The 21,312-nt window shown below is 41.8% G+C and overlaps 1 protein-coding gene across 1 annotated transcript in view; it reads left to right on the top strand.

Annotated features, from left to right (window-relative positions):
• KIF21B (kinesin family member 21B) overlaps positions 1-21,312 on the top strand; it is a 1,425,990-nt gene that overhangs the window by 830,590 nt on the left and 574,088 nt on the right. Inside the window, exon 28 of the mRNA XM_040424150.1 lies at positions 18,155-18,354. Within this exon, the coding sequence (XP_040280084.1) occupies positions 18,155-18,354 (200 nt within the window). The remainder of the gene's footprint in view (positions 1-18,154; positions 18,355-21,312) is intronic.

Below are 21,312 nucleotides of genomic sequence, written 5' to 3'. Positions count from 1 at the left end.
CCCTTACTTTACTAAAAGACACCAGTTCAGGTCCTCTTCCTCCAAATAGACAGAAAATGGCGATCCCTTCCTCCTCCGAGGATCAAATGGATGAAGCCGAGCGTTCAAGGCAGAGGGAGGACGACGACCCCCTTACTGAAGGGGAGATTGTAGAGGACGCTAAAAATTCTACTTCTCTTCTGAGGAAATGCGAACCTGCTGAAAGCAGTTAGGGCCACAATGGGCAATGAAGAGGTCCACAAGCCACACTTAATTCAGGAAGAGGATGTTCGGGGGGTTAAGAGTTAAAAGATCAAAGGTCTTACCCATAAGCAAGAATATAAAGGAGATGAATCTACACTAATGTTCAGAACCAGAAAAACGCCTGGGTATTTCGAGAGAATTTAGAAACAGGCTCCTGTTTGATCCCTCCGTGTCATAATTGTTTGACGATATTCCTAAGATTGATGTGCAGGTAGCAAAGCTAAACAAAAAGACCTCCCTACCATATAAAGATTCTTCCCAGCTTTTTACTCCACCCTACTCTTAGTGGTCAAGCCAGACGGGACGTTCAGGGCAATAATAAATCTAAAGAAACTGAACAAGAACATCCTATACAGGAATTTCAAAATGGAGTCCTTGGTGTCCAGGATTCCATTGATAGGTCAGAGTGCGTTAATGTGCACAATAGATCTCAAGGACGCATATTATCATGTAGAAATCAGACAGCAAAAATTCTTGAGATTCACGCTAGACAGTACAGGGAAGGTTCATCATTTTCAGTTTATGGCCCTCCCTTTCAGTATTTCAGCAGCCCCGAGAGTCTTCACCAAAATAGTAGTTGAAATGGTAGCTTACCTAGGAAAACAAGGTCTAATGATAATACCATACTTAGACGATTTCCTATTACTGGCAAACTCCAGGGAAAAGATGGAAAGAGACCTAAAATCCTTCCTATCCCTACTAGAGGATTTAGGATGAATTGTAAATTTTAAAAAAAATCATGCCTTCTTCCCCAAACAAAAATAAAATTTTTAGGAATTCTGCTGGATTCTCAAAAACAATAGTCCTTTCTTCCAGAAGAAAAGACAGTAGATCTAAAAGAAAATGTCCAAAGGTTCCAAAAAAGGAATCTATGCTCCATCAGAAAGGCAATGAGCCTTCTAGGCGTATTAACGTCATGCATAACATCAGTCCCTTGGACTCAGTTCCACTTCAGGACTCCCCAGTTATGGTTACTGAGATGCTGGGACAAGAAACAGACTTCCACATCATATAAAAATTTCTCTCATATGGTGGACCCAATCAAAAAATCTAGTAAAGTAAGTGACCTGGCAGAAGACTCTGTTCGTCCAAATCCAGACAGATGCCAACAAAACAGGATGGGGTTCAAATGTAGACTCTTTCAGGGGCTTTGGCCAGAAGTCATGGCAAATCAATTGTCAAACTACAGGGAATTAAAGGGATTGTCCAAGTTATATTTATTGATGACCTATCCTCAGGATAGTTTAGACTGGCATATTCTTATTCATAATCATAGTCATGGGTGCACATCCATAAGGCAAACATAATAAATAAATAAATAAATAAATAATGGCTGCACACACATATAAGCAGTAAAGCTGAGAAATGGGGATCATTCTAAATTCAAGTGGTACTATACCTACTATTGGAATCAATGGAAGCTCTTAGCGCACATTTTGATCAAACTTGTGTCGGGCCCATCCACCACGCGTCAAGGTGGCTTCCGCGGACGGGTCCCTATCACTAATATATCGCCTCTCTTGGACTTATCCAAGTCCACATTATCAGGGCAGTGAAGGAACCAGCTTAATTTATACTTTGCTCAGAAGCTCCAGGCAGATGGGCGTGTGCTCAGTCTAAAAGAGGTGCCACCCTCAGATAAATATTACAAGAAAGTTTAGACTGGCATATTCTTATTCATAATCATAGTCATGGGTGCACATCCATAAGGCAAACATAATAAATAAAAAAATAATGGCTGCGCACACACATATAAGTAGTAAAGCTGAGAAATGGGGATCATTCTAAATTCAAGTGGTACTATACCTACTATTGGAATCAATGGAAGCTCTTAGCGCACATTTTGATCAAACTTGTGTCGGGCCCATCCACCACGCGTCAAGGTGGCTTCCGCGGACGGGTCCTATCACTAATATACCACCTCTCTTGGACTTATCCAAGTCCACATTATCAGGGCAGTGATGGAACCAGCTTCATTTGTACTTTGCTCAGAAGCACCCATGACTATGATTATGAATAAGAATATGCCAGTCTAAACTTTCTTGTAATATTTATCTGAGGGTGGCGCCTCTTTTAGACTGAGCACACGCCCATCTGCCTGGAGCTTCTGAGCAAAGTACAAATGAAGCTGGTTCTAGCACCTGGAAGATTTGACTGCTCTCTTCCCCAATCCCCCCCTTCTTTTTTTAATTTTGGACTGGTAGAGTCACGAGAGAAGAGTCTTTGTCTTGCACTGCCTTACTTATGTAACTCGTACTGTAGGATGGGTTTCTACAGTCCTACGTCTGTTATGGTGCCTTTCCTTTGTACCTCTTAAAACCTTTTTTCTGTATTTGACATTATCTAACGTTATTATGGATAGAAGTTGGTTTACTATGTACCTACATAAATGCTGTGTACATGTGTGCTATTTCTGGCTATTATACCAATAAATATGCTTTGAAACATAACATATTACAACCAAAAACTGGAGCTCTTAATAATAGGAAAGAAAAAAAAAGAGAAAATCCAGCACAGCTTAATCTTTATTGAAGAAGTTTTAAAACTGCATACTTATGAGTTTCGAGCTATCAAAAGCACATACTCATAGAATAAGAGGTCTTTCCAGACACGTGCTTAAAACGGCCAGTAATGAAACTGACCATACTCATAGAATAAGAGGTCTTTCCAAACACATGTTTAAAACGGCCAGTAATGAAACTGACCAATCAGGATTCGCCAGCAAATGCTGGAAAAACACCTGATTGTTTAACTTTTTATAAACAGAGAAATTATTGGGTCATGAAAAACTCCTATGGAACATTCAAAAGTACTGTACATCTAACAAAATATTCAATATGTAGATAAGTAAATAGAATGTTCCATAATGCAAAAATAAAAGACCACCATACAGATTACCATTAAAAATAATTATAATAATAATGGCCTGTCTTAAATTAAGACCCTTCAGTTGCCTAGTATCCATAAAAAAATAATAATCCAGTTTTAAGGAAGGTATTTCCTTCTTACGGCCAAGACTCAGAGATCTTGAGGGAGTTCCCTTCCAACGAGTATGATCTATTGTTAACTTCAGAAATGATACATCAGTCTGAGAGTTAGAAGGGCAGTACCTAATGAGATTTGGAGGGAAACCCAGTTTAAATTAATACACAAGGCATAATATGGATTCTATAAATAGCCTTTATTGTTAAAAACTGGCAGGTTAACTAGTTGCCCAAAGTGCCATACGCCAAATACGGATCTTTTGCATGGTATCTGGACATGTCTACAATCTTCCATTTACTGGGAGATAGTACGGAATCATACAAGCAGACTTATGCAGATATACAGTATATCCCGTTATCCCCGGAATTGGTATTATTTCATGGGCACCTGGAAGGAAAGGCACTTTTTCAGATTCTACATGTCAGTTTAATGGTAGCTAAACTGTGTCTATTAAACCATTGGCTAAAAGCTTCTTCACCCAAGCCACTGGAAATAGTACAGCAGATTAAATATTGTCTCCAGATGGAATGCTTAGGAGCTGAACATAACAAAAAATCCTCAGTATGGAGGTTTAATGAAAAAAATGAAAGACTTTCATATGTGCTTCCCTAGCCGATGATGAGCTTTAGTGAAACCTTTCAGCACAACCACATGGTACTTCCAGCTTCCAGGAAAGTTGGAGAGGCACATTAGGACATCTAGAGTAGGTCGTTAGGTAGGCTAGTAGGTGATTGAAATTAGATAAATAAAATAAGCACTCACCACCTGGTATAATATCAATAGTTTATCTATTCAAATATTTAAAATTGATTATAACACATATAACATTAAAACATAATTATAAATTCCTATACATTGGTGAATATATCTGGTAAATATGTCTAGTAGATATATCTTATCTCTTATTTCTTAATATCCGGAATAGATGTCCTAACTTTGGTATACCTAATACATTTGTACCATGTGTATCAAATAAGTATCAAATAAGTATCAAGAGATGCATATAAGTATCAAAAATATATATCAAAAAGTGTCCATGATGTGGCAACCTATTCAAATGATTCCAAGTGAAAAAATAGTGTTTCAGAAGTATATATGTATACAGTCAAAAGTCAAGGTAAAATATGGTGTCAAAATAAAAATATTCAATGTGATAAAATCCTCGTGCAGTAATGGGTATCCGGGCAGATATAAAGAATCAAGAGCTTGGGATAAACATTTGGGTCTCCCAATAACCGTCAGTATTTTTCCAATGGAGGCAATCAGTAGGTTAGGTTTTTGTAATGGGGTTAGGTATTAGTATATAGGGATTGCGTCTGGGGCGTCCCCCTGATGCTCACCCTCTTACCTTCCCCTGCGTGGTGTTCGCTACTTTAGGTGGTCAGCTTCGGTGCGACTCGCTGTATATCACCGCTGAAATATGGTTAGAGTCCAATGGTTGTTCACGGGATCTTCGGCGTTGTTAGTTTGTCTCGTGGCCTTCCTCTGACGTCATCAAACCTCGTCTGGTTTGCGTGTCATTCTCCCGGCAACTCACGTATTACCTCGCGGTATGTTCAAGCACCGCTTCCTGATTGTAGATAAGTGTATATGTCGGTCCGTATAAGGAGCGACTTACACAAAAACACTTTCTTTAGGTTTTCTTTTCTTTTAGGTTTAGATGGGTAGTTGGTCCTCTCCAAATCAGGCCAGACGCGTTTCGAGGGTTAATCCTCTTCCTCAGTGGCTATAATGTGGGATCCAACTACCTCCTCCTTTTATACTGTGTGGTTCCCAACCACCCACCTAAACCCTGACATGGATTTGTAATACATATCCATTTTCATACTTTTCTAAAAAATCCAAGGCTCTTCAATTTATGTTATAACAGTCAGAACTATACAATCAATTATATAATACAAACTACAAAATATATAAAACACTCATCCCATTGTTTCATTATATCATCTCTCCACCTTTTGGTTATTTCCCAATGGATATTACTCCAATAGGAAGAGTGGAATAGTCTCTCTCCAATAAAACATATATTCAGTCACATTCAGTGTTCTATATATCTATTCATTTTTGTTATTTTCATTGCCCTCTTCATAATGACAACCTATATATCATACAATATCACTTTTTGTCTCATTTAGAGAAAACCGCATTGATTCCCCAAAAAACGCACCTGCGTTTCTCATGCGTTTTGGTTGCGTTTTTTCCGGAAATCACTTGAAAATCATTCCCCAGGAGTTTTGCTTTTGGGGGCACCCTCTCAATATATTCCCAAATAGGTTTTACCCTGAGTATCATACCCGATATTTTGATTTTATTTTTAGTTTTTATATTATTTGTGTATATTTGGGGGCGCAAAGATTTCATCTTCTAATGATCCTATATCTCCCCATTTCCTACTGTATTTTAGAAAGTTTTGATGTATCCCATTGTATGGTATACCCGGTTCAATGTTGCGATGTTGTGTAAGGGAAGGGAGCCTCCCCCCGAGAGAGCGTCCCGGTACTGGTAAACAGCCTAACTCAGGACGCTCTATCAGAGGAGGGCACCCCCCCTTCCCGGCTACAGAAAACCAAATAGCTCAAAATCGGAGTTTAAGCCATGGGGAAGGAGTGTTTCGAATTCAAAAATCCGTCTGGATTCTTGTCTCGACATCCTGGCGATATGGTCTCCTCCTCTCCAGTGTAGATCCACTTTTTCAAAGGCTGCGAAGACCATACCCCCAGGATTTTTGTTGTGATATTGTTTATAGTGCAGTGAGAGAGAATGCTTCTCATACCCATTTTTGATGTTAGTGATATGTTCACTCAGTCTTTTCTTGAGGGACCGTTTCGTTCTCCCCACATATTGTTTCTTGCACTGACATTCAATTATATATAAGATGTTCTTTGAGCTGCAGGTAAGGAACTCCTTAATTTTCCATTTAAAGGAATTGACTCTTGATTGAATTTCTGTAGTTTTTTTAGGGAATGATGTTAGTTTACATACACCACAACTACCACACCTATAGAAGCCCTGCAAGTTTAACCAATTGTGTATAGTTTGGTTTCCTGTTTTGTTCTTAACTGTTGGAGCTACCTTTAAAGATAAGTTCTGGGCCCTTGTATAGGTTATCAAGGGACCCTCACTTACCATAGGACCTATCAGTTTATCACCTAATAGATGGTGCCAATGTTTTTTCACAATTGTTTCAATTAACTTATGTTGTTTATTAAAGGGCAGAATTATTCTCAAATTTTCTTCTTTTTTTTCTTTTGTATTTTGTGGGGTGTTTTCCCCAAAAAAGGACTCTCTCTGCATATTTTTTACTTTTGTCAGTGCTGTTTCTAGTATATTAATGGGGTATTCTTTCTCTAGAAATTGTTCTTTCAAAATTTTAGATTCTCTTTCAAAGTCCTCTTCCTCTGTACAATTTCTTTTTATACGCTTGAATTGTCCCGTAGGAACTTCAAGCAGCCACCTAGGTAGATGGCAGCTTGAAAAGATAATATAACTGTTCCTAGAGACTTCTTTTTGGTATGTACTGCAGACCAATTGGTCGTTTTTTACTTTAATCTGCAGATCTAAGAATTCAATCCTCTCTGTACTCACATTAGCTGAAAATTTCAAATTATATACATTGGTATTGATGTCCTCCAAAAATGTGTTTAAATCCTCTCTCGTACTTCTCCAGATAAACAGGATGTCATCGATGAACCTATGCCAGAGTACCAGGTCTGCGCCCAGCTTGGGCAAGATCTTCTCACACTCCCATTGTGCCATAAACAAATTGGCATAGCTGGGCGCAAACCTGGTACCCATGGCGGTCCCTCTGATCTGGAGATAGTGATCGACGTTAAATGCAAAGTAATTGTGGGTTAAGATGAATTTCACCCCTTCTGCTATAAATTCCACTTGGTCATCAGGGAAATTACTATGCATTTTTAGCAGAATTTTTAATGCGTTAATTCCTTGGTCATGCTCTATAACCGTGTAGAGCGAACTCACATCAAGAGTCCCCAATATCCAATCGGTCTCGTACTTGAGTCCCTCCACTATTTTTATAATTTGTGTTGTATCCCTGATATATGCAAAATTTTTCTTTACACTGGGTTGAAGATGTTTATCTATATACTCTGACAGGTTTGAGGTAAGTGATCCTATGCCAGAGATGATTGGCCTCCCTGGGGGGTTGAGCTGGTCTTTATGTACTTTGGGGAGGCAGTAAAAGACTGGTAGTCGTTGTTGGGTCATGGTGATGTATTTGTATTCTTGCTCATTCAAAATTCCCCGTTCCCAACCATCTCTGGCATAGTCACTCAACTCCTGGTTATATTCTTTTGTGGGGTCTCTTATCAGTCTTGAATATGTGGTGGCGTCCGATAATTGTCTCAGACATTCCTCCTCATATTTCTGTGTTTCGAGTATGACGATGGCCCCTCCTTTATCTGCAGGTCTAATGGTGATCTTTTCCTGCTTTTGGAGTTGTTTTATCGCCTGTATTTCTTGAGATGTTATATTATTCCCATATTTTGCATTACTTTTCAACTTCCTTATATCATTTTCAACCGATTTTTTTGAAGGCTGCAATCTCTTGTCCGATTTGCTGTCGCGGGTACATCTTACTCCTTGGTTTTAAACTAGTGTGGATATATGTGTTCTTCTCAATGGAATTTTCAACTATGGGGTTCCTCATGAAGTGTTTCTTGAGACATAATTTTCTAATAAATTTTTCTATACCGATATAGATATCTAATCTATTCGGTTGTATTGTTGGAGCGAATTTTAATCCCTTATTTAGCAAATTAATTTGTGTTGGAGTGAGTACTGTATGACTCAAATTAATAATTGAATCTGTATCTGTGTGTATCGTCAGTCTCTGCGACCCCTCCTTCTTCCTCTTTCCCCTTCTAGTTCTCTTTGATCTTGTTCGTAATGGTATTGATATCGATTTGAGGTGTTGTCCTCCCTCCTTCCCTGGGGACCTCTTTCCCTTGGATTGTAATGATTTTCTTGATAATGCTCCCTGTGTCTCAGATTGTATTGATGACCCTTGGGGGGATAATGGTCTAAATCTGAAAGAGATTTCCGCCGTTCGGGCGTTCTCTCTCTCAACTGTCGGGTTTTGTTTTTATTTTGTGGTGAGGGGGGGTCCCATCTAAAAAATGATTATTACTAATTGTTTCGTAACGATTTCTCACTGGGATATCATAGTCCATCTGAATATTATCTTCTCTTATATGTTCTATGTTTGACTCTACAGTAGATATATATTGGTTTTTATGGTGTTGACTATTATCTCTTGGAACATATTCCCCACTATCAATTCTAAAGGTCTTTTTGATCTTTTTACTCTTTTTATTAATTATCTCCTGTTCTATTGACCCTAAATTCCTACAAATTCTTTGTTGCCAATTTGTAGTTTCCTCATTTGTGGGGGATTTCTGTATGGTTTCCTTAATTTTTGTTATTTTCTCCATAGTGTCCTCTAGTATTTGATTCCTTCTCTTAACAATCAATTATATTAACAATATGGATTGTTTTATTAGGAGGTTATCCCATTCATCTTTGAAGGCATCATTTATTAAGTCTTGAGCTGGGTTCTTTGAGAGCTGTAGTCCCTTTGGTATTATACCAAGTTCTAGATATCTGTTTAGGGATTTAATTTCCCATTTTTGTTTTAATTGTCTTATGAGTAGGGTTTCCAACTCTCAAAAGGACTCAGCAATAGGCTTCTCCATAGGTCCATTTATATCATACATGTTTGAGTCATCAAAAGAAAATGTTTCCAGTCTCGTGTTTTGATTCTCTATAAATTTCCAGATGTCCATACTATCAGATATTGGGGAGCTCACCGATATCTAGGTGAGTTGAATAGTAAATGAAAAAATGTATATCGTGGCTCACCCTTATCTGATGTACGATAATGGTGCTATATTTTATGGGTGGTTCACATATCCACCCAATAGCAGATAATTGAAATTAGATAAATAAAATAAGCAGGTCTACTAGTAGATCTTACTAGAGTGCCGGCAAGTAGGAATTAAGGAGGTTGGGCTCTTTTTGAGGGGGGGGGGGGGGGGGGGGGGGGGGGGGGAGCGAGATTAGGTTACTCTACCTTACATTAGTTCTTATGTTGTTTGTTAACACCCTTAATGACCAGGCCACTTTTTACACTTCTGCACTACACTACTTTCACCGTTTATTGCTCGGTCATGCAACTTACCACCCAAATGAATTTTACCCTCTTTTCTTCTTACTAATAGAGCTTTTATTTGGTGGTATTTCATTGCTGCTGACATTTTTACTTTTTTTTGTTATTAATCGAAATTTAACGAAAGTTTTGCAAAAAATGACATTTTTCACTTTCAGTTGTAAAATTTTTTAAAAAAAACGACATCCATATATACATTTTTCTCTAAATTTATTGTTCTACATGTCTTTGATTAAAAAAAATATTTGGATAAAAAAATAATGGTTTGGGTAAAAGTTATAGCGTTTACAAAGTATGGTACAAAAATGTGAATTTCCGCTTTTTGAAGCAGCTCTGACTTTCTGAGCACCTGTCATGTTTCCTGAGGTTCTACAATGGCCAGACAGTACAAACATCCCACAAATGACCCCATTTCGGAAAGTAGACACCCTAAGGCATTCGCTGATGGGCATAGTGAGTTCATAGAACTTTTTATTTTTTGTCACAAGTTTTTTTTTCCTTACAAAGTCTCATATTCCACTAAATTGTGACAAAACATAAAAACTTCTATGAACTCACTATGCCCATCACGAAATACCTTGGGGTGTCTTCTTTCCAAAATGGGGTCACTTGTGGGGTAGTTATACTGCTCTGGAATTCTAGGGGCCCTAATGTGTGGTAAGTAGTTTGAAATCAAAATGTGTAAAAAATGACCTGTGAAATCCTAAAGGGGCTCTTTGGAATGTGGGCCCCTTTGCCCACCTAGGCTGCAAAAAAAGTGTCACACATCTGGTATCACCGTACTCAGGAGAAGTTGGGCAATGTGTTTTGGGGTGTCATTTTACATATACCCATGCTGGGTGAGATAAATATCTCGGCAAAAGACAACTTTTCCCATTTTTTTTATACAAAGTTGGCATTTGACCGAGATATTTCCCTCACCCAGCATGGGTATATGTAAAATGACACCCAAAAACACGTTGCCCAACTTCTCCTGAGTACGGCGATACCAGATGTGTGACACTTTTTTGCAGCCTAGATGCACAAAGGGGCCCAAATTCCTTTTAGGAGGGCATTTTTAGACATTTGGATCCAAGACTTCTTCTCACGCTTTAGGGCCCCTAAAAATGCCAGGGCAGTATAAATACCCCACATGTGACCCCATTTTGGAAAGAAGACACCCCAAGGTATTCAATGAGGGGCATGGCGAGTTCATAGAAATTATTTTTTTTTGCCACAAGTTAGCGGAAATTGATATTTTTTTGTTTTTTTTCTCACAAAGTCTCCCTTTCTGCTAACTTGGGACAAAAATTTCAATCTTTCATGGACTGAATATGCCCCTCAGCGAATACCTTGGGGTGTCTTCTTTCCAAAATGGGGTCATTTGTGGGGTGTTTGTACTGCCCTGGCATTTGAGGGTCTCCGCAATCATTACATGTATGGCCAGCATTAGGAGTTTCTGCTATTCTCCTTATATTGAGCATACGGGTAATGAGAAAAAAATGAACGGCACAGATTTCTTCATTCGCATCGATCAATGTGGATGAAAAAATCTCTGCCAAAAAAAAAAAAGGAGGGGAAGGCGTCTGCCAGGACATAGGAGCTCCGCCCAACATCCATACCCACTTAGCCCGTATGCCCTGGCAAACCCGATTTCTCCATTCACATCAATCGATGTGGATGAATAAATCATTGCCGGGATTTTATTATTTTTTTTATATACAAAGTATTTGCCAAAGTGTATGAACACCGCCGTCTCCTCAGCTCATATGCCTCGGCAAACGTATCTTTTACTGCAGAGGAGAAATCTCGTCTTGCAGCGCCGCATACACCGACTTTTGTGTAATCTGACAGCAGCGCAATGCTTCTGTCAGAATGCACATCAGTGCTGCAGCTAGTCGATCGGATGGTCCACCTGGAAGGTAAAAAAAAGAAAAAACCAGGCCTCAACGCAATAAATTTATTAACTTTATAATAACATTTGAACGGAACATATAAACGTTAACTTTTTTGCTTACCGGTGTTTTTTTTTTTTTTACCTTTTATAGGACAGACCTCTCCTTCCCCATGGGACAATGTGCAAAGCGCAAATCGCCCAAACATGTGGCCAAGTACATTATGCACTTTATCCCAGGTGAAAGGAGAGGTTTGCAGCAGCTGTGAGTGAAAGGGCCCTAATAGCCCTGTGTGCGTGTCCTGTGAAACGCAATCCCTATGCTAAGTGTACCTGTGTGTGGTACTTCCGGAAACACTCCCCTAAGCATAGGGCAGGGTGGTCAGGGCAGTCAGGACAGAAATAGCGGGTGTCACGCCTTATTCCACTCCTGCTACAGACACAACATCTTTTTCGGGGTGACGGTTGGGTTGAGGTACCAGCAACAACATTGGGGAAATGTCGCTCGTGTAGACGGCTCACTACACTGGTGGTTGGGGCCACGGAACCTCCTGGATACAGGAGGTTCGTGATGATCTCTTCCTGAAATTTGAGGAAGGATCCTGTTCTCCCAGCTTTACTGTAGAGAACAAAACTATTGTACATCGCCAATTGAATCAAATATACAGACACCTTCTTATACCAGCGTCTGGTGCGTCGGGAAACTAAATAGGGAGCCAACATCTGGTCATTGAAGTCCACCCCTCCCATGAGCGCATTATAGTCGTGGACTGAGAGGGGCTTTTCAATGACACTGGTTGCCTGTTCAATTTGTATTGTCGTGTCTGCGTGAATGAAGGAGAGCATGTAAACGTCAAGTTGTCTCTCCATTTCATCGCGAGCAGTTCTTCGTTACACAAGGCAGCCCTCTCCCCCCTTGCAAGACGGGTGGTAACAAGCCGTTGGGGGAAGCCCCGGCGACTAGGTCGCACAGCAGCCAATCTGTTCTAGGAACAAATGCCTGAAGAGGGGCACACTTGTGTGAAAATTGTCCACATAAAGATGGTACCCCTTGCCAAATAAGGGTGACACCAAGTCCCAGACTGTCTTCCCACTGCTCCCCAGGTAGTCAGGGCAACCGACCGGATCCAGGGTCTGATCTTTTCCCTCATAGATCCGAAATTTGTGGGTATAGCCTGTGGCCCTTTCACAGAGCTTATACAATTTGACCCCATACCGGGCGCGCTTGCTTGGGATGTATTGTTTGAAGCCAAGGCGCCCGGTAAAATGTATAAGGGACTCGTCTATGCAGATGTTTTGCTCAGGGGTATACAAATCTGCAAATTTGTTGTTGAAGTGGTCTATGAGGGGCCGAATTTTGTGGAGCCGGTCAAAAGCTGGGTGGCCTCTGGGACAGGAGGTGGTGTTGTCGCTAAAGTGCAGGAAACGCAGGATGGCCTCAAATCGTGCCCTGGACATAGCAGCAGAGAACATGGGCATGTGATTAATTGGGTTCGTGGACCAATATGACCGCAATTCATGCTTTTTGGTTAGACCCATGTTGAGGAGAAGGCCCAGAATTTATTTTAATTCGGAAACTTGGACTGGTTTCCACCGGAAAGGCTGGGCATAATAGCTTCCCGGGTTGGCGGCTATAAATTGAGTGGCATACCGATTTGTTTCTGCCACGACTAAGTCCAAGAGCTCGGCAGTCATGAACAGCTCAAAAAATCCCAGTGCCGAACAGAGATGAGCTGTCTCAACCCGAACTCCAGACTGGGCGGTGAAAGGGGGAACTACAGGTGCGGCTGAAGTTGGGGACTGCCAATCAGGGTTTGCCAGCACCTCAGGGACTCTAGGGGCTCTACGGGCCTATCTGTGCGGTGGCTGCGACGGGGTAACTATTGCACGTGCCACCGTACCAGCTTCAACTGCCCTTCTGGTGCTCGCCACTTCACCATGTTGTACGGCAGTGCTGGTACTAGGTCCAGTGAGGGCTGCGCTGCTGGTGTATGCCTCACCACATAATCCGACAGCGCCAGCCCCACTCTGCTGCCCTTGAAGCAGATCCTGCGCAACCTGTGGTCTAGCAACAAGGGGCCGGGTACGCCTGGTGCTATCAGGGACCTCAACCTCCTCGTCCGAACTTTGGGTCAGACTGCCACTGCTTTCTACAGGTTCATATTCTGACCTGCTAGATTCGTCAGATGAGGGTTCCCATTCCTCATCCGACTGGGTCAGAAGCCTGTAGGCCTCTTCAGAAGAATACCCCCTGTTTGACATTTGGACTACTAAATTTAGGGGTATTCCCTGAGACTACCCAAGAAAAAAAGTAAGCCTGTCTTACAAATGGGAGGCTAGCAAAGTACCGGAGGCCGCTGCGATTGATAAAAAATATCAAAACTGATTTTTTTTATCACCGCAGCGTTTGTAAAGTGATTGTGCAGTGATCAAAAAAATATATATTTTTTGTCACTGCGGCGGGGGGGAAGTGGGTGAACGCACGTGTGGGCGACCGATCAGGCCTGATCGGGCAGACACTGCGTTTTGGGTGGAGGGCGAGCTAAGGTGACACTAAGGCCTCATGCACACGACCGTATTTTTTTGCGGTCCGTGATCATTTTCCGTGATCCGTGACCGTTTTTTCGTCCGTGGGTCTTCCTTGATTTTTGGAGGATCCACGGACATGAAAAAAAAGGCGTTTTGGTATCCCACTGGCCGTGCGGAGCCCAACGGATCCGTCCTGAATTACAATGCAAGTCAATGGGGACGGATCCGTTTGAGGTTGACACAATATGGTGCAATTTCAAACGGATCCGTCCCCCATTGACTTTCAATGTAAAGTCAGGAGTTAATATACCATAGGATCAGAGTTTTCTCCAATCCGATGGTATATTTTAACTTGAAGCGTCCCCATCACCATGGGAACGCCTCTATGTTAGAATATACCGTCGGATTTGAGTTACATAGTGAAACTCAAATCCGACAGTATATTCTAACACAGAGGCGTTCCCATGGTGATGGGGATGCTTCAGGTTAGAATATACTAAAAGAACTGTGTACATGACTGCGCCCTGCTGCCTGGCAGGTGCTGCCAGGCAGCAGGGGGCAGCCCCCCCTGTAGTTAACACATTGGTGGCCAGTGCGGCCAACCCCCCCCTCCCCTGTAGTTAACTCATTGGTGGCCAGTGGCCCCCCCCTCCCTCCCCTGTAGTTAACTCATTGGTGGCCAGTGGGCCCCCCCCCCTCCCTCCCCTGTAGTTAACTCCTTGGTGGCCTCCCCTGGAGCTGCGATGTCTGCGTCCGGCCGGGAGCTCCTCCTACTGGTAAGTGACAGGTCTGTGCGGCGCATTGCTTAATGACCTGTCACTTACCAGTAGGAGGAGCTCCCGGCCGGACGCAGACATCGCAGCTCGCAGGTAAGTATAATGCTTCTACAAATTGCTAAGTAACCATGGCAACCGGGACAGCAGTAGAGTCCTGGTTGCCATGGTTACCGATCGGCGCCCCAGCGATTAAACTGGGACTCCGATCGGTACTCTCCGCTGCCACCAATGCTAGGGGGGGAGATTTTAATTAGGAGGGGGAGGGAGGGGAGAAGGCCCACTGGCCACCAACGAGTTAACTACAGGGGAGGGAGGGGGGGGGCCCACTGGCCACCAACGAGTTAACTACAGGGGAGGGAGGGGGGCCGGCCGCACTGGCCACCAACGAGTTAACTACAGGGGAGGGAGGGGGGCCCACTGGCCACCAACGAGTTAACTACAGGGGAGGGAGGGGAGCCGGCCGCACTGGCCACCAATGAGTTAACTACAGGGGAGGGAGGGGGGGGGCGGCCGCACTGGCCACCAATGTGTTAACTACAGGGGGGGGAGGGGGGGTCTGCCCCCTGCTGCCTGGCAGCACCTGCCAGGCAGCAGGGGGCAGTCATGTACACAGTTCTTTTAGTATATTCTAACCTGAAGCGTCCCCATCACCATGGGAACGCCTCTGTGTTAGAATATACTGTCGGATCTGAGTTTTCACAAAGTGAAAACTCAGCTCTGAAAAAGCTTTTATGCAGACGGATCTTCGGATCCGTCTGTATTAAAGTAACCTACGGCCACGGATCATGGACACGGATGCCAATCTTGTGTGCATCCGTGTTCTTTCACAGACCCATTGACTTGAATGGGTCGTGAACCGTTGTCCGTCAAAAAAATAGGACAGGTCCTATTTTTTTGACGGACAGGATACACGGATCACGGTCTCGGCTGCAAAACGGTGCATTTTCCGATTTTTCCACTGACCCATTGAAAGTCAATGGGTCCGTGAAAAAAAAAGGAATACGGCAAAACGGCCACGGATGCACACAACGGTCGTGTGCATGAGGCCTAATACTATTATAGATCTGACTGTGATCAGTTTACACTGATCACTTTTTTCCCTTTCACTAGTGATTGACAGGGGTGATCAAGGGGTTAATTGGGGTGATGGGGGGTGATCTGGGGCTAAGTGTAGTGTTTGTTGGCTACTCACTGTGATGTCTGCTCCTCTGCTGGAACCAACTGACCAAAAGGACCATCAGAGGAGCAGAGAAGCCGTTTAACACCTTATATTTATAAATATAAGGTGTTAGATGGCTTGTGATTCGATTTTTAAAAAATCATCAACCTGCCAGCCACGATCATTGGCTGACAGGCTGGTGACGAAATACTCCTCTAACTTTTGCCGGCCCGCAATGCGCATGCGCAGGCCGGCTTTGAGCAAAATCTCGCGTCTCGCGAGATGACTCGTATATGCGTGACTCTGCCTGCAGCTGCCGGCGGTTAATACTAGACCGTCTAAATGTAATACTTGTATTGACTATGTACTATTATATATATGTAAAATTGAAAAAAAATTATGTTTAAAAATTTTAAAAAAACACAGTGCTTTCCAGTTTATTAACTTTCTCCTATGATCACCTCCTCTAATGGGTTCAATAACTTTTTCTATTCCTTGGCAAATTACCCCTAATGTATCACCTTTTTGGACTGTTTAAAAATGATTAGTCACTGCAGAGCGGCCAATTGCTTGTGAATTACTGGAATCTGAGATTTCTGAAGATCCTAGTCTTCAAAAACCCACCATACATCTTACATATTGTATCTTACAATCAATTGCATATAAAACACAAGTAGTATTACAAGAGGGCATTCACGCGACCGTATGTAACATAGTAACATAGTTTATAAGGCTGAAAAAAGACATCTGTCCATCTAATTCAGTCTGTTGTCCTGCAAGTTGATCCATATGAAGGCAAAAAAAAACTGAGGTAGAAGCCAATTTTCCTCACTTTAGGGGAAAAAAATTCCTTCCCTACTCCAATTAGGCAATCAGAATAACTCCCTGGATCAACAACCCATCTCTAGTAACTATAACATGTACATGTAATATTATTACCCTCCAGAAATACCTCCAGGCCCCTCTTGAACTCTTTTAGTGAATTCACCATCACCACTTCCTCAGGCAGAGAGTTCCATAGTCTCACTGCTCTTGCCGTAAAGAATCCTCTTCTATGTTCGTGTACAAACCTTCTTTGCTCCAGACGCAGAGGGTGTGACCTCGTCACGGTCACAGTCCTGGGGACAAGTAGATGATGGGAGAGATCTCTGTACTGACCCCAGATATATTTATACATATTTATTAGATCTCCCCTCAGTCATCTTTTTTCTAAAGTGTATAGCCCTAATTTTGATAATCTTTCTGGGTACTGTAGTCCACCCATTCCAGTTATTAATTTAGTTGCCCTTCACTGAACCCTCTCCAGCTCTTCTATATCTGCCTTGTTCACAGGAGCCCAGAACTGTACACAGTACTCAATTTGTGTATTTTGCCTTCTGTGTGATGTCTGTGTTGCATCTGTTTTTTGCAGGCTCATTGACTTCAATGGGTCCATGAACTGCATAGGACATGGTCTATCCTTTGCTGAACAGTCATACGGATGCAACATATCCATGTTTTGTGGTCTGCAAAATGCATATATTATGTTTAAATGAACCAAATCTTGCCAGGTTTGCTCATCTCTAAATTAAAGGTTAGCTTTTAGTGGACACTGTAAAATATTTGCTCAGTGATAATACTATAATGAGCAAGCTTTGTTTTTTTTTGTAGATTTTTTTTCAGAGCATGTGAGGTGTGAGATAATGTGAAATACATAAGCATAGTTAAAAGCTCATGGGGCACATTTCTTAAGACTGACGTTTTGGGCACTGGTCTTAATAAACCACTATTCTCGCGGTGGTTCCTCCGAGGTTATGAAGTGCGCCGGCCTCTTCATAACTTCGGCAAATTCTCCGCCAAATCTAAATGTAAGACAGCTTCCGACCTGTCTTACATTTAGAACTTTTTCTGCACCTGAAACAGATTTAAAAAATTGTAAATGCTACCGGCCAATCCCCTTCCCCGCCACAGCCACTTTTTTAGACCTGATATGAGTGGAGAAAAGTTGCAGATTGCGGTGCAACTAGCCATGGCGCCACAATCTGTACCTGAAAAATGCTGTATTTCAGCTTAATAAATGACCCCCATAGTGAAGAATATTACACGGATAGATCTACCTACAAAAAGACAATAAACAGAACCTCAGAAATATAAAATCATCTTTACAGTTTCAGCATGAATTATAGATTTATAGTCAGGAGATGAAGATTGAAAAAAAAACATAATTTACATTCATTGTAGCCTTTTCAATTTAGAGAGAAAATCGGATTACTTTTTTAAAGTTTTCTTTTTTATTCTGTTCATTATTTAAAATTACAAAAAATTGTGTAATATGCTTGGCCCAATAACTTTTGGTGAACAGTTCCACAATAACAGTGTCTTGGAATTTCTGAATAGATATTAATTTTTTTTCTTCTTTCCAGGGAGAGCCTCGCCTTTCAAGGCAACTGAAGGCTATTTCGGCCGAGTCCTTAAGTCCATTGCTGGAAGCCTCTTCTAAAAACTTTACCAAGTCTTTGGCATCATTGACTGACATCCTGGAGGACAGTGGAGGATTCTCTGCTACTTCGCCATGGGGTAGAGGTTCACACAGTTTTACACTCCCGACACATGGAAATACCTTGTAAGTGTTATTTATAGATGACGTGTGTAAATTATGAATTAGAGGAACACTATGAAGTCATTTATCAAACTGTTGCAAATTAGAACTGGCTTAGTTGTCCGAAGCAACTAATCAGATTCCTTGTTTCATTTTCCAAAGGAGCTGTCCAAAATGAAAGGTGGAATCTGATTGGTTGCTATGGGCAATTAAGACAGTTCTACTTTACACCAGTTTGATAAAAGACCCCTTGTGATCAAAAATAAAACATTAACCAACCCATCAAATGGTATTTAAATGTGTTCCTTACCTACACATGACACCATTTTTCCAGTCTAGTATTTGAGTCAGTTTTATGTTAATTACACCTGTCTACAGAGTTTATTTGGCAGATACATACACCAATATGCTCCTGTAGGTTGGAGAAAATGTAAAAATAGTAGCTACAAATTATTTAATCATGGATCCTAAATTAGGAATTTATACAAGCCCAGTACCTTTCATTAATTTGTTTGCATACACTCAGTGGTCACTTTATTAGAGACCCCAATCTAGAAGCTTGTTGGACCCCCTTTGGCCTTCAAAACCACAGCAATTTGACATTGCGTAGATTCCACTAGGAGTTGAAATTGTTTTGCAGGAATATTTGTCTATGCTTCTTGCAGTTGCCTCAAATTAGATAGTAACATGCTCAGAGCAACACATTCTACCTTTTCCCAGAGATGATTTATAGAATTAAGTTCTGAGGACTGTGAAGGCCAGGAAAGCAAGAAAAGCTCCCACATGGGAGAGAACATGGGCTGCCTTTGGGAATTTTTGTTGTGCAGCAAGGTGCACGGCACCATTGACACATGGAGCAGCAATTATGGTCAGGGTCAGTATATGTTTTTCATGGCTTACTTGGTCAAAGGTTTACATGGCAGTGACGACTATGCACTGCTGCAATGAGGCCAGGTGCTTGAATGTAACTTAGGTCTCCTTAAGGAGAGACAGTATCCCTTCCCCAAGGGATCTCTCTCAGGCAGCCAGAATCCTAGTCCATACTGATGAACGTTAACCACCCCAAAACTTGACTGTGGTTGGATATTTGGCTTGGCTATTCTTGTCATGTCCAAAAGTTAAAAAGTCAGACTTTGACCCATAGGAAGTCCTTTCCAAACAGTAGTTCTATTGAGATGGTTCTCTTTTCCTAGGAGATACCGCTTTGTATATGTTATTTTCCCATGGAGTATTACACTAAGTCTCCATACACAGCTAGTCAGATGAAGGAGAATCAGTATCCCTCCTAAGTTAAACATAGTAACATAGTTTATAAGACTGAAAAAAGACATCTGTCCATCCAGTTCAGCCTGTTATCCTGCAAGTTGAGCCAGAGGAAGGCAAAAAAATAAATAACACAAAAGCCTGTGAGGTAGAAGCCAATTTTCCTCACTTTAGGGGGGGGGGGGGGGAATCCTTCCCGACTCCAATCAGGCAATCAGAATAACTCCATGGATCAACAACACATCTCTAGTAACTATAACATGTAATATTATTACACTCCAGAATACATTCAGGCCCCTCCTCAGGCAGAGCGTTCCATAGTCTTACTGCTCTTACCATAAAGAATTACAGGGAGTGCAGAATTATTAGGCAAGTTGTATTTTTGAGGATTAATTTTATTATTGAACAACAACCATGTTCTCAATGAACCCAAAAAACTCATTAATATCAAAGCTGAATATTTTTGGAAGTAGTTTTTAGTTTGTTTTTAGTTTTAGCTATTTTAGGGGGATATCTGTGTGTGCAGGTGACTATTACTGTGCATAATTATTAGGCAACTTAACAAAAAACAAATATATACCCATTTCAATTATTTATTTTTACCAGTGAAACCAATATAACATCTCAACATTCACAAATATACATTTCTGACATTCAAAAACAAAACAAAAACAAATCGGTGACCAATATAGCCACCTTTCTTTGCAAGGACACTCAAAAGCCTGCCATCCATGGATTCTGTCAGTGTTTTGATCTGTTCACCATCAACATTGCGTGCAGCAGCAACCACAGCCTCCCAGACACTGTTCAGAGTTCCTCCTTGTAAATCTCACATTTGATGATGGACCACAGGTTCTCAATGGGGTTCAGATCAGGTGAACAAGGAGGCCATGTCATTAGATTTTCTTCTTTTATACCCTTTCTTGCCAGCCACGCTGTGGAGTACTTGGACGCGTGTGATGGAGCATTGTCCTGCATGAAAATCTTGTTTTTCTTGAAGGATGCAGACTTCTTCCTGTACCACTGCTTGAAGAAGGTGTCTTCCAGAAACTGGCAGTAGGACTGGGAGTTGAGCTTGACTCCATCCTCAACCCGAAAAGGCCCCACAAGCTCATCTTTGATGATACCAGCCCAAACCAGTACTCCACCTCCACCTTTCTGGCGTCTGAGTCGGACTGGAGCTCTCTGCCCTTTACCAATCCAGCCACGGGCCCATCCATCTGGCCCATCAATACTCACTCTCATTTCATCAGTCCATAAAACCTTAGAAAAATCAGTCTTGAGATATTTCTTGGCCCAGTCTTGACGTGTCAGCTTGTGTGTCTTGTTCAGTGGTGGTCGTCTTTCAGCCTTTCTTACCTTGGCCATGTCTCTGAGTATTGCACACCTTGTGCTTTTGGGCACTCCAGTGATGTTGCAGCTCTTAAATATGGCCAAACTGGTGGCAAGTGGCATCTTGGCAGCTGCACGCTTGACTTTTCTCAGTTCATGGACAGTTATTTTGCGCCTTGGTTTTTCCACACGCTTCTTGCGACCCTGTTGACTATTTTGAATGAAACGCTTGATTGTTCGATGATCACGCTTCAGAAGCTTTGCAATTTTAAGAGTGCTGCATCCCTCTGCAAGATATCTCACTATTTTTGACTTTTCTGAGCCTGTCAAGTCCTTCTTTTGACCCATTTTGCCAAAGGAAAGGAAGTTGCCTAATAATTATGCACA

The sequence above is a fragment of the Bufo bufo genome, chromosome 3 (genome assembly GCF_905171765.1).
Source record: "Bufo bufo chromosome 3, aBufBuf1.1, whole genome shotgun sequence".
Classification (NCBI taxonomy): domain Eukaryota; kingdom Metazoa; phylum Chordata; class Amphibia; order Anura; family Bufonidae; genus Bufo; species Bufo bufo.
This window is presented reverse-complemented; position numbering and strand designations above follow the sequence as displayed.